General features: G+C 45.5%; 2 protein-coding genes across 3 annotated transcripts in view; one reads left to right on the forward strand and one right to left on the reverse strand.

Annotated features, from left to right (window-relative positions):
* LOC144116273 (uncharacterized) overlaps window positions 1–14,470 on the forward strand; it is a 40,685-nt gene that overhangs the window by 3,382 nt on the left and 22,833 nt on the right. The window contains exon 2 of one of the 2 annotated variants that reach the window (XM_077650991.1): window positions 5,261–11,333. The exons of the other annotated variant lie outside the window; for it this stretch is intronic. Coding sequence (XP_077507117.1) covers window positions 5,263–6,660 — 1,398 coding nt within the window. The 5' untranslated portion in view covers window positions 5,261–5,262 and the 3' untranslated portion in view covers window positions 6,661–11,333. Of the gene's footprint in view, window positions 1–5,260; window positions 11,334–14,470 lie in introns of those variants that run through there. 2 annotated transcript variants of the gene reach the window in all.
* On the reverse strand, window positions 2,460–14,302 carry LOC144116274 (uncharacterized). The gene is made up of 3 exons (XM_077650992.1): window positions 13,819–14,302; window positions 11,324–11,467; window positions 2,460–2,547 (listed from the first exon to the last, which is right to left on the reverse strand). Exons 1-3 carry the CDS (start codon window positions 14,225–14,227, stop codon window positions 2,543–2,545), a joined length of 558 nt encoding a protein of 185 aa, XP_077507118.1. The 5' UTR covers window positions 14,228–14,302; the 3' UTR covers window positions 2,460–2,542.

Consider the following 14,470-nt stretch of genomic DNA (forward strand, 5'->3'; position numbering starts at 1 on the left):
CAGGCAGCTGATTCCATTGACGAATGGGGTGGAAGAGAGGTGAATGAAAAAAGCAATTAGATTGAGGAAAGGTACATTCCTCTTTCAGTTGATCAATGCAGGTAAAAACATGACAGGTCAGCGTGATATGGCACCTAGCAAAGGAAGAATGACTATGCTATTATTTGTGGAAAAAGGACAGAATGCAAAATATTAGCCGTCTTTCGAGCAGAGGCGAGTTCAGATATTTGTTTCATTTCTTTTACACTCAGTAATTCTTAGATATAAATTGGGCAGGCTCATTCTGCAGGCTCCTGTTTTGTTACTAAGTATCCGTGATGTCTGTTCCAAATCAAGCAGGTATATTCCACTTCGAGCACACTAATGAATTGTATGTTAAAAGCATTGTGTCTGGGTTTACTAAACAAAGGTTGCATGTAAGGAATCCAGATACTTTCGATGGCTTGTTTAAGGGGTCATGGTACCATTTTTCAGACTCAAATTGTTTATTGCATGTTGTTTGCTAAGCATCTCTGAACAAGTAGGCAATATATGAGCTGATTTGGTGAAGCAAGTAATTTGTAATTTATTTTTTTAAAGTTACCCTGAATCATGCAATAGTCGGGTAACACTGTCGTACCCTCGATCTGTGATGACATAAACCAATGGTCGCCTGAACTGCGCATAGTGAGGGTAGGGCAGTGGGTTGCATACTTTTCAGGCTAGGGGTGTGGAAGGGCGATGCTGGCGAGAGAATGAGGAGCCCACACCCCACAACAGAGGGACAAAGGCAACAAAGGCCTGCGTCCTTCTGTTTTATGCCTAGCTTCTGCCGGATCTTGGAGACTTCACCACAGTGTGCCACGGCAGGACTTGAGTAGGTGCGTGTTGTGCTCCACACCGACCGTGCACGGCAGTTTTGGAGTTGATAGTGCTATCGACTTATGACAACACTCAGGCTGCATCAATATGGCCGTCACTGCTAGAGGGGAGGGGCTTAGAGCCGATCACTTCTAATTGCAATTTCTAGCTGAAATGTGCGCGTAGGACCGTACGCCTTTTTTTAGGTATAGGCAATAATTCCGCGGCTAGTGGCTCTAACGTAAAATCATTTGCTGGTAGAACATGTCACGACCCTTTTAATAACCGCGTCTATTTGACTGTTCCAAGAAAGGTCCGATGTTATGTGAACCCCTAAATACTTGATGGTGGTTACTGATTCTATGGGACCATTGTTCAGAGTGTAATGGCATGTTACAGGGCTATATTGCAAAATCGACGGGCGTCAAAATCAGACGCATGCACAGCTTTTAAATTTCAGAACCTGCGTCAGGCCTCGAGATATTGAACATGAGAATAGCCTCTGAGAACTCAATTGGCTTTTGCCACATCGCATATTGAAAATGGGCGGCTTTAGAACATAAGTGATGTAGGCGCAATTCGTGTAACAATGCCACGTGCAATGCCTTTTATGAACATGAAGTGCGGGAAAGGCAATTTTTACGAGTTGCCAAATGGATGTTTTCTATGGTCTATATCACAAATTACGACACTGTTTTAGAAGTGTTTTAAACTGAATTTGCCTGCTATGTTGAAGGTCTTCAATTTGTCAGTATAATCTTGTGCTCTGAAAACAAAAAGTTAAAAAGTTCAGTTTATATCCGTTAATCATTTCGTTGTTTTAATATGTACGTAATATCCGCCTTGCTGCATAATCAACCTGCATAGATGTACGTGCCTTTCGTAGCTTCTCAAATAAAAATCCGTTTTCAATAATTTGAAACACCATGTTGTGTGTATGCATATATAAGCGCATGTGTGTAGAAAAAGTTTCTACAAAAATACCTGGTGCAGTCATTTCATCCGTTTGCACGATGAGGTGTTCCTGTTTCTTCATCACTTCTGTCGCCATTTAGGCCTCAAAATAAAAATAAGGTGGCCACTAACTCACTACATGGCAGAGTTTCTCTTCTGTGTGTTGCAACAGAGTTCAAATAAAGGTAAAAGGATAACTGCAGAACTGCTTGCTGGTCATCAAAATGACAGCACAATAGTATATCTGCAAGAAAAACACCTGTGCATATGTGCTCCATTCACACCTGTAATGCAGGGTTGCAGTGTGCAGAAATATTCTTGTGAAGTGATCATGTGGTTGCGAAGCACGATTCTGTTCTCACAATAATCCCATCGAGTTGTAACGGGAGCAACTTTATGAAAACAGGCGACAGAATACTTGATGCTGTTGGTCCTGCGGGACGGCATGTTTGCTGTCTACATGAATTACCGGCTCGCAATTCTCCCTGGGCTTGTGTTTTCATTAAGTTTACACTAACACTTCTCAGCCGAAATCAGTGAAAAGCGCAGCCGAACTGGAAATTGGGGTACTGTGCTGCTAAGGAAACAGAATTGCGCTCCTGTCTTCTCTGTCCTATTGTGGACATCCAAACCTGTATTTGTGCAAATAAATAATACAACAAAAATACGTGGCCATGTCTTCCTTTATTTGATACTACCAAAAACAGGTTCCTGACAGGGAGGTCCTGGCAAGGCAGTCATGTTGTAATCACTCTGCAAAGAAGCGACTATCATGTATTCGGCACAGATAGCACAATGAAACCACAGTTGGGTTAAGATAAAACAGTGTATGCAGAAATGTATAATATATCCACAGAAAGGGAAAAACATGAAGCAGTAATATCACACAGCGGCTACAAAACACCATACAAGACCAAGTATACAGCCACAAAATTACCATAGCCAAAAGGAGAAAAGAATAGAAAGGTAAAACACAATAAAACAGCAGGAAGAAGTTTTGGAATCCTCTGAAACAAGACGGAAACCAACATGCAAAGAAAACACAAGGCTGTAAAAAGCTTTAATCGGTACCAAGACAATTAAAAAACACGAACTGGTTTGACTGAGGCATTCGTTCGTGCCAGAGCCATACCTTGGTTGCCTACAGGGTACCCCTGAATATGCAAATGGAAGAAAAATGTCCTTATAAAAAGGAACAACTCTAAGGGAAAAGAAGCTTGGAGATGGAGAAAAAGCAATATGTGATGCCAGGCATCACACATCTGGTTATTACGCAGTTACCGCAAGCTACAGAATTATTCAAAACTGCTCTGCACTTAGATGAAGCAAAAGAAACGAAGCATACATTTAGGGCATTTGCAAAAGTAGTGAGAAATTCCCTCAGTCCGACTTCCACTGAGACAAAAAGGGAAAGCATTGTTTTTTTTTGTGTTAGGTGTGACGGACCCACCACCACCACCCGCAGACATGAGAACTGTCTGCGTCGTCACATCATATTACACCTGTTCACACCATGCAAGTGGCAACAGCACTAGCAACACCTCTCTCGCATCACATCCTGGCCTGTTTGTGCCACTTCCCTAGACTATGAATACATTAAGACCTTTTTGATATGTTGCCAGTTGATAGCTCTCAAAATCGCGAACAGCAGAAATGTCTCCTCCTAGAATTACAAATACAACACCATGCGACACGTTTCCCCAGCTGCCAAAGTTACAATTCTGACGAATTCTGGTTCGTATAATGTTTAATGACTAACCGTAGGTGCGCAAACGTTTAAACGAGCCAAACATGGCAGCACGCAACATGAAAAACTAGGATGCAGCAGCAGTCACTTACTGCGGTGTGGTGTGTGCGATGTTGGCACATGCTATAAAAACCCCGGGCGGTCTAAACTAATCCGAAACCCTCCAATACGGCGTCCCTCGCAACCTATGTGTCAATTCACGACGTTAAACTGCTTTGATTCAATTACTGCTACGATGCGCTTACATACGAGCGGCCAAAGTGCGGAGAAGGCAGCATGAAAAGCAAGAACTAAGAACGAAAACCACGCAAAGGACGATACACAGGGAAGAAGTAGACAGGACGAGCGCGGACTTGCAACTGTTTATTGAAACACATCTTCCTTCCATCACCAACCCTACGCATGCGCAACAAGCAAACTCTATCTTATCGAGTTCAAGAACTTCAGCTCCTTCTTGTACAGATAGACCGAAGCCTCGCTTACACACTTCTCGGGCCCATATCTATCAATCTGCCAGGCTTCGATGACCTCACGTGTTTTCTGGTCTTTGGCCCTTCCGATTATCTTGGTACGCTCAAAGAGTGGCGTGCATTTATTGTCACAAGAAAGACAGTGTTTGGGCAAATGCATGCCGCTGTGAGAGCCCAACGAATTTTTGTGTTCTTGTAGGCGCTTATTAATGCAGCGTCCCGTTTGTCCCACGTAAACTGAGCCGCAACTAAGCGGGATTTAATACACTACTCCCATTCGACAGGACACAAACTTGATTTTGTGGTTTACACCACAGCCTGCTTTTGTTCTCGTTTCATTGTTAGTTAGCGCGCACAAACGGAACAGCTTACAAGGCGCCGAAAAGAAGATTTCCACACCGAATTTTCTTGCCACCCTCTTCAGGCCATGCGAGGTCTTATGTATATAGGGCAGTACTTCAAATTTCCGCCTCTCACGAATGCCAGATTCTCGAGCACTAGAAGTTGGGATGACGGTTTTCAACAGAGACCCGGTAGCGGCCTGCAGAAGCGACGAGGGAAACCCAGCACAACTTAGGCGTGCGACTTGAGCGGAAAAGCTGAGTGAAACCTTGTGAAAACAGGACTTCAGTAATGATGACCTCAAGCAGGATGAAGCAATTCCTCTCTTATTAAGCTTAGAGTGACAGTAGTCATAGGGTAAAAGGGCCTTTTTTGTTCTAGGCATGTACATCCAACACAAGTGGTACCGGTTCACTGAAAAACAGTCTCAAGTCCAAGAACTGTAAGCAAGAATTCACAGGCAATTCTACGGTAAAATTCAAACTGGGAGCCTTAGATTTAAAAGACGTTAAAACTTCATTAGTGACCTCTTGTGGGTTGTCATTGGGATTCATTTTTAAGAGTATTAAAAAGTCGTCTACGTATCGGAAAACTCGCGCGATGCGGTCGTCACTTAGCGCCCGTGAGAGTGAACAGTCAACTTCCGCTAAATATATTTCAGTGAGAACAGGTGCCACACTCCACCCTATACAAATGCCTCGTTTTTGCACATAGAATTTATCCTGAAAACTCACTAGCGTTGAGGAGAGGTACACATTCAACAGTTCCATGAAACCTTCTATCGAAATGCCGCAGGCATTTTGGAACCCCGCAACCCCCAAACGCTCTGTACAGTTGCTGACCGCCATGAGCAGTTCGTTGTTAGAGTGACAGGAGTCATAGGGTAAAAGGGCCTTTTTTGTTCTAGGCATGTACATCCAACACAAGTGGTCCGGTTCACTGAAAAACAGTCTCAAGTCCAAGAACTTTAAGCAAGAATTCTCAGGCTGCGGTTGGTGTGACTGGCTGCGGTTGGTGTGCTTCACTTGGAAGGGGACAGGCTCTGCCGGCATGAGGACATTCAAGGACTACCAGAACTTGGCTGAGACTACCACTGAGTTCCTTTGGAACAAGCGACGACAAAGCTTACCTAAGGCGCCAATGAAGCAGACAGGTGAGGTGCCTGTTATCTACCTTGGAGGGGCGACTGTTTCATCTGACACTGAAAGGGTCCTCAGGAAGGGACCTAAGTTCAGCCTGGAAGTACCGCTCAGCAAGCCTGAGCTTTTGGCTTCGGTTCACAGGATCGCTGACAAGGTAGAAGGGGAAGAGAAAGGGTGCTGCCTTTCGGAAGGAGTTGATTCAGTGAGCAACACCTCTCAGAAAAAGGACTGCACTTCCCTGCTGAGAAGAGTGGCTGGCTCAATTTGTGATTCTTGGCTACGGGTTCTTTTGTCCGACAAAGAAGGCGGCTTCGTGGTCCTACCGCGGAAACTATTCGGGGAGAAGGCACTAACAGCGATCAACAAGAACTTCCGAGTTGCGGATGTGAAGCCGACGAAGGCGAAGGCCAAAGCGGTTGCGCTTTTAGATGATTTGAAGCTTGAGCGGATGAAGAATGAAGTGATGAATAACAAGGTACATGTGCTCACTGTGTTTTTTAGTGCAAAGAGTCATAAGTTGGAATGCCCCTTTAGAGCAATCGTAACGGAGAGACGAACCTGGCAGGCAGTTGTTAGCCGATACCTTCAAAGACACCTGAAGAGTCTGTCGCCTGAAGACCCCTACAAGACCACCAGCTCGGACGGCATTGTGAAAATTTTCAAAGAGAGCATGCCAGGTGTTAATTATGGCTTCTCGGTTGACATTGAGGAGCTGTTTTATTCGGTTCCTCACAACGAACTGCTCATGGCGGTCAGCAACTGTATAGAGCGTTTGGGGGTTGTGGGGTTCCAAAATGCCTGCGGCATTTCGATAGAAGGTTTCATGGAACTGTTGAATGTGTACCTCTCCTCAACGCTAGTGAGTTTTCAGGATAAATTCTATGTGCAAAAACGAGGCATTTGTATAGGGTCGAGTGTTGCACCTGTTCTCACTGAAATATATTTAGTGGAAGTTGACTGTTCACTCTCACGGGCGCTAACTGACGACCGCATCGCGCGAGTTTTCCGATACGTAGACGACTTTTTAATACTCTTAAAAATGAATCCCAATGACAACCCACAAGAGGTCACTAATGAAGTTTTAACGTCTTTTAAATCTAAGGCTCCCAGTTTGAATTTTACCGAAGAATTGCCTGAGAATTCTTGCTTACAGTTCTTGGACTAGAGACTGTTTTTCAGTGAACCGGACCACTTGTGTTGGATGTACATGCCTAGAACAAAAAAGGCCCTTTTACCCTATGACTCCTGTCACTCTAAGCTTATTAAGAGAGGAATTGCTTCATCCTGCTTGAGGTCATCATTACTGAAGTCCTGTTTTCACAAGGTTTCACTCAGCTTTTCCGCTCAAGTCGCACGCCTAAGTTGTGCTGGGTTTCCCTCGTCGCTTCTGCAGGCCGCTGCCGGGTCTCTGTTGAAAACCGTCATCCCAACTTCTATTGCTCGAGAATCTGGCATTCGTAAGAGGCGGAAATTTGAAGTACTGCCCTATATACATAAGACCTCGCATGGCCTGAAGAGGGTGGCAAGAAAATTCGGTGTGGAAATCTTCTTTTCGGCGCCTTGTAAGCTGTCCCGTTTGTGCGCGCTAACTAACAATGAAACGAGAACAAAAGCAGGCTGTGGTGTAAACCGCAAAATCAAGTTTGTGTCCTGTCGAATGGGAGTAGTGTATGAAATCCCGCTTAGTTGCGGCTCAGTTTACGTGGGACAAACGGGACGCTGCATTAATAAGCGCCTACGAGAACACAAAAATTCGTTGGGCTCTCACAGCGGCATGCATTTGCCCAAACACTGTCTTTCTTGTGACAATAAATGCACGCCACTCTTTGAGCGTACCAAGATAATCGGAAGGGACAAAGACCAGAAAACACGTGAGGTCATCGAAGCCTGGCAGATTGATAGATATGGGCCCGAGAAGTGTGTAAGCGAGGCTTCGGTCTATCTGTACAAGAAGGAGCTGAAGTTCTTGAACTCGATAAAATAGAGTTTGCTTGTTGCGCATGCGTAGGGTTGGTGATGGAAGGAAGATGTGTTTCAATAAACAGTTGCAAGTCCGCGCTCGTCCTGTCTACTTCTTCCCTGTGTATCGTCCTTTGCGTGGTTTTCGTTCTTAGTTCATGGATTACCAACTAGCCCCCCATCGTACACTCCTTCATGAAAAGCAAGGCACTCACTAGGACAGTGAGCTGCCACATCGCTTCCTTGCACTGCACAAGTTCAAGGAGGGCGAAGCATTTGAAGGTGACCAGGAAGAGATTTTGGCTGCTTTTACTACTGACAGACGAAATGCCTAGCGAATTTCGTTCCGCACTTGAAACAATGCACATGTGGACTGATTTCTGCGAGATCGAGAAGCCATTGAAAGCTTATGCAAAGAAACGCCAGTCGACATTGGAGCTCTCAGCTGCCAGAGCGCTTTCCTGCACTGCACGAATGCAAGGGGGTGAAGCATCTGAGAATGACCGGAAAGAAATTCCTTGCCTGGTTTTACTATCGACAGAACGGATGTCATCAAATATTCGCCTGGATAATGTGGATAACCACCCGCAGACATGAGAAATGTCTGCGTCGTCACAGCATATTACAACTGTTCACACCATGCAAGTGGCACAAGCACTAGCAGCACCTCTCGCATCACATCATGGCATTCATGCCACACAAGAGCAACTTGAGCACAAGTGGCGCCAGCACTGGGGGCACTCTCACTCACGTACCACCCAGGCGAGTTAGTGCCACTTGGCTGCAGACCACAACTGTACACACTGAGCACACCACTGGAAAGCAGGACCACCACTGTAAGCAACTTTTACACTGTAGAGCCCACTAATGCTTTTTCACAAGGCACAGACAGACACTGCTGGGACAGGACAGACTTTTCAAACTAAACACTCTAAATGGCTGTCGCCCATTCACACTGCAGCATTCATGGCACACAAAAGCAGCTTGAGCACAAGTGGCACAAGCACTGGGGGCACCTCTCACTGGTGTACCACCCAGGCCAGTTAGTGCCACTGCCTACATAATATCACAGGTAAGCACACTCACTCACGAGTGCACTCGTATCGCATGCATGTGACACAAGTGTGATAACGTGAGTGGGTGGTCGCGTGTGTGAGCGAGTCGCTGTCAGTACGTGTGGTCATGAGTGTGAGTGCGATTGAGTGGAAGTGAGTGAGAGCGTGACTGAGCTGCCTTCCATGACGATGAGGTGTGCATAATATAAGGACAGTTACACGCCTAACTTTTTAAGAGGCCCCAGACCAGGTCTGCACACATAATGAACAGAAACATTTTCAATATGTGGCAGTTTCATGAACTGAGAGTTGATATGTAAACCTGTAATGAGTTTTCAAATTCCAGAAAGCATACTGAACTCTTAACTGTGTCTAATTATCTGCCATTTTCTCAACATATCAGCAGGCTCATATTAATGAAAAAGCTGTTCCATACCTCCAATTACACAAAGCAAATTTAATTTTCAACTGCTGCCTGACTTGAAAGCTGTCAAACATATTCCCAGCCTAAGTTTAAATGACAGCTTTGTTTACTGTATTTTTTCCTTTCATATATCAGTGCTGGCCACCAAAATATGGGCTACCAAACAAATGCCACACTCCACAAGTGTGCATTTTATAGTGTCCTCACTCCAATAACGCTTTCCTTATCATGCCCACAGCGTGAAGGCCACTGGGGATCCCCCATAGCTGCTGTACCCTTCTTTTAGATTTCTATGCATTTGCATACTTGTTACACGAAAACAAATAGTCTAAAATTTAGGGGTGTGCACATAATAGGAAGGTTGAATAGTTAGCGAAGCTGCTGCGGTTGCTCATTGTAATTGTATTCAGGAGAGCTTTGCGTAGTCGTGCTCTCTCAGAATGTGGATACATGTATCAAAATTCGCGATGCGGATAGGTGGACCCTGTTGACATTCAAGCTGTTGTCTCACATGCTCCCCTTGAGAACATGTTCCAGCTGATGTAGAAGCGGTGGCATTGCTGCGTTTGGGCCAATACCTTGACTGCTTTTCTTGTCGCTTATTGGCAGGAGGTGGCCTAGGCTGTGGTGGTTACTCCTCTTTGTCGGCACACCCCCTGACAACCTGCGCAAGTTTTCCAATGTATTCACGCACCAATGCTCCCACGTTTGGGTCAGTTGATGTTTTTTACTGAATTTGCGTGTAAGAGCAGCAAGCTCAATGTCAACACATGCCAGCACATTTGAGTCTTGTGACTGAATCATGTCACCTTGAATGCTCTCAAATAGTGCTGCAGGATCATCCACTGGGAATGAATCATTTGCAGATGTGTCCTTACTGAATGCCAAAACAGAAGATGGATCCTCAATGATCGGATCATTAACAGTTGCATCCCTTCTCCGCAGCTCCCACTGCAGAACTGCATGAATATGGTGGCGCATTTTCATGCACAGATAAAAATACCTACAGCTGCACTGGAACCTGTGGAAACAAGTGTTACATTCAGGACAGCTAAGCATGCACCCTTGGCACTGTGTATCCTGTCTGACAACAGTGTTGTCAGGACGTTCTTCGGATCGTGACTACACAGAACACTTTCCATCAGAAAGTCTGGTCACGCCAGACTTGGAGCCTTCCACTCCTGCAGCATGCTTCTTGAAGCAGTCTGCTGTGCGATGGTCTGCCCTGCGCTTCACTTTACAGATCAGCTGTTTCATTACCCGGTCAGTGGACAATTTCATCAAAGACACCAGCAGCCTGTCGAACCGCCAGTTCTGAAACCCTCCCAAATAACTTTTCTTGAGCTCGTTATGCATTGACTCAAGATGGTTGTTAGTAGTCAATCCGGTGTCCTGCCTGTAGAAAAGAGCCCACTGTTCTGGGCGCTTAGCATATACTCTCTCAAAGTACTCAACAATCTTAACGCACTCAACAAACTTCTTTAAAGTACGGAACTCTGACAGCTCCTTGTGAAAGTCCTCTTCGCTTCTGCTGGTCCACAATGCATTCAACTTCTCCTGCACAACTTCTCGGCTTTGGCTGTCAGTTACCTTGGTCATGTTGCACTTCCAGTTCCGTCTGACGTGCCACACACACAGCAGGCGTTTCACAGGGTTCCCCATGACCCTCGCCCATGCATTTGCATATTCTGGTGCATCATCTGACATGTATGCACCACAGCTAACTCGTTTGCCAAGTCTGTCCCTGATAGCAGCAGAAGATCTTACCATGACATCCTCAGACACACTACAAGAGAGGAGGAGGCACACGAAATGCCTGACCCATCATTTCCTATCACCATCACAGTTGTAAGTTGGTGCTTATAGCGATTTGTGCCATGAGTTGAATCAACACACACTGCTCTTTGACTATGCTTTAGCAGCATGTCACCCTGGGTAGTGTTCATCATTGCCATCACAAACTCACCAATGCCTTCTGTCAGTTTGTCTGCCTCTGCATACAACAAAGCACCATGATCCTGTAGCTCGACGATCCACTTCTGTATACTGACATAGTCATCACGATCTTTCTCCACTTCACTGCCAATATTAAACTTCATCTATGTTTTGAACCTCTGAAGAGGTAAAAAGGTGAAGCCTGTCCAGTGGAGCTCTGGCAGGCGAACGTGCATCTGAAAGAATAACCCTACGAGGGACCTGCAGCTTCAGCTTGCATGCAATGTCTTTCTGGTCAGCAATTGACAAGGGCTGGCACCGTAGCTCTTTCTCATGGCCGTAGTGTTCAGCTTGATAGTCTACTACCACATTTCCATTTTTTTCAATGACATCCGTTGTCGCCAAGCAGTTCCTCTCACATTTCACACTACCATGAACCTTTGATTGGCGCTTACCTCTTCCTGTCTTCACATATAACCCTGAGCGATGACAAACCAGATACTTCTTTGTCCCTCCAGATGTCAGATGTTTTGTACCCTCTGACAGAACAAAGTGGACAAGCTCAGTCTTTTCCTCATGATCCTTCCAGCTTTCAAAATCTGCAAAAAAGGAACAGGCATCAATGTGAGTTAAGCTACAGCAAGCAATCCCCAGAACTGCAAGTAAATTACTGCAAATTGATTGCAGCAATGTTACCTCCTGGCACTGAATGATGCTTCATTTTTTTTGCATATGCATGCATTCCTTATTCTGGAAGGCTTATTCTCAGCTGACACATAACCCAAATAATGCAGACAGGTTTTTGTTGTTGCCATATTTATTTCCAGCCACCTGAATGTGCTCCCATACCTATCTCGGTTCATTTCGCAACTGTTTAACGATATAAGCCATGTGTATGCACTCCTTATAACATGCCATAGCGTAAAACAGAAAGTGCGCGTAATCTGGCCCAAACTGCTACACAAAAAGGATGAAGTGCTTCAAAAGGCTGTTGTGCCCCGAACCAACATTAATTCGATAGAGGCGAAATTCTAGAGGCTCGTGTGCTGTGTAATGTCAGTGCACATGAAAGAATCCCTGGTGGTCGAAATTTCCAGAGCCTTTCACTATGGCGTATCTGATAGCCTGAGTCGCTTGGGGCGTTAAACCCCATAAACTAAACTAAACTTATAAGCAGGCTATTTCATTACGGTAATGTTTCGATTCTGTTGCAGACAGAAGGCTTGCATGCACTGGCATCAAAAAACGAAATAAGATGCCTGAAGTTACGGAACACGGAAAGACATGACTGCTGCTACTGTTCTGTTAAAACACAGCACTTCAGCATTGCAGTTCCATCCTTAACAGACCCTGCATTCCTTTCTGGAGCCAACCCTGGCATCAAATTTTTCCATCATGTTTTAATCGCAATAACACCTGTAGAAACTAGTGACATTTGATGGTTATCGTACCTGTTCCACCTAACACAAACCAATAAATTTTTCCTGTCATGATGGGCACTTGGTGCGCAACAAAAGTGATTACAGGATATAGAAAAATTGCAGTGCACACTTAGGCTCCGCTTTAATAGTGTGATGCAATAGCTGTAATGTGTACCATATGTGCGGAATTCGTCATTCTTGACTTCACATTCATCCGTGGACTTCATACCACACCTGGCACAGTGGTGCAGCAGTTAAGCGATGTGCCACTGACCTGCGATGGCAGGTGCTGTCACAGGTGAGGTGGCGGGCCTTGTGCACCGGAGGGGGTTGCCCTTCTGAGCAACTTCTCACAATAAATAATTTACCCGCCACAGACGCGAGATTTTCTGCTGAACGGGAGCCTTAACACTGTTGCATTAAAAGCTTTGGCTAGCTACGTTCATATCGTGGTTGCAACCTTCTTTCGAATAAAAATATCGTGTTAGGTCGGTTAATCCAAGCTGATAAAGCCTAAACAGATCACCTTCAAATCGCAGTAGACTGTACATATAATATCGCAGCACGTACTGTCGGGGGCAAAATTGCCCAGGACACGCAATTGTTATCAAAAGCATATAGCTTTTTTATCAGCCAGCGGTTGGAAATCACGCTTGTGGAGATGAAACTAGGCCTTGGAATGTATAATGTGTATTAGTGAAATAAGGCAAACAATAGCACACTTCACACCTATAAGCCGAAATCATCAGTCGCGCGTCCTGGAAAATTTTGTCCTCATCAGTACAACAGTATATTGGTGAATAGTTTGTTTTGAAGCACTTTGCATGTAAAGCAGTTAGGCTTGTTTTAATTAGTTTACGTTAGGTTACAGAACTCAAGTGGCGGTTGTTCTTCCTGGACATAACTCCAAGAGCAGCTAATTCTTTTCAAAATGCCTAGCTCCACCCAGGCGGAACAATAGTTCTGCCCATATGTACTAGCGCATAGCATCACAAAACATCCAAATGCAGAGAAAGTTTCCGAGATGCGTTATTTCAACTTGTGTGGCTTCCCTAAAGGAGGTATTCACATGACGTCATCCGCAAGGGGCACTAGCGGCCGGCGCGGTATTTGCCATGTTGGTGGTCGCACGCGCAGCAGCCGCAGCATTTACCTCGCTTGTGATGTGTGAAATGTGAGTGTATTTAGCGTCTCGCCGCAGATCATCTCTGTCCGCCCCGTAACACTGGGTGACTTAGTGAATACGCCGTGAACTGTGCGAAGCAGAAAAGAGCGGGCACACTGAAAATATTACACTTCATGAAAACGTCGACCCGTAGGAATGTGCAGGCGCCGGCGTGGTGTGTGACGTACTACAGGACTGCTGTTGTGCGTTAAATTCACCGATAATGAGGCCCGCCTTGTGCACGGCGTAAGTTTGCCGACATGCCGCGGGTCTGGTAGTGCGGCCTCAGTGAATACCTCCTATACCGCAACCCCATGACAGAAAACGGTGCCTGCACAATATGGAGATCTCGTTTATACTTCACCTGTTAAGGAAGAGAACTCAAGCCTGATGCGCCTCGGCACAAACCCGTGGACCTGTTCGTGGTGCCGCAAGAGGCCACCACGGTGGGGAAACGCAACATTACAGCAAACATCACATTCAAACAAAGCACTACAATTGGGAACCAACGAGTCGGCGAGATCAGGGTGCTGTTTTCGCACGTGCCGCCTCCGTGCACTTTCAAACGTGAACGCAGCATTGCACACCGGACATAGATACTTATCTTGTTCAGCGGAGCCCGCAGCAAGGCATTCCGCGCTGCTTGAACTTTGGTTTTCCATCTTGGCGATAGAAACAGCGGCCGGGTAAGAGAAAATCTGCTCACGGAGATCGTTCGGTGACCAGCTAGGATCAATGGCGATGAGCCAAGTCCTTGACAAGGCAATTAGCATGGTCACGTGGTAAACGCATTTACCACCGCGCCGACGGTAAATGTAATTGAACTATAGTCTAAAAAAATAACTAAAGGTTGAAATAAGGTTGAAATAAGGTTTAAAAGTTTATAATTAGGCACGTTTGTGGAAGCTTATTATTAAGCAAAACACAACAGGCACAAAAAAACAGGGACGGCTGGGGATATCCCCAACCAACGCCAGGAGGCGCTGCCCCAACCAACGCCTCCTCTATTTTCAGTG

Source organism: Amblyomma americanum, chromosome 1, assembly GCF_052857255.1.
Source record: "Amblyomma americanum isolate KBUSLIRL-KWMA chromosome 1, ASM5285725v1, whole genome shotgun sequence".
NCBI classification, from domain to species: Eukaryota; Metazoa; Arthropoda; class Arachnida; order Ixodida; family Ixodidae; genus Amblyomma; species Amblyomma americanum.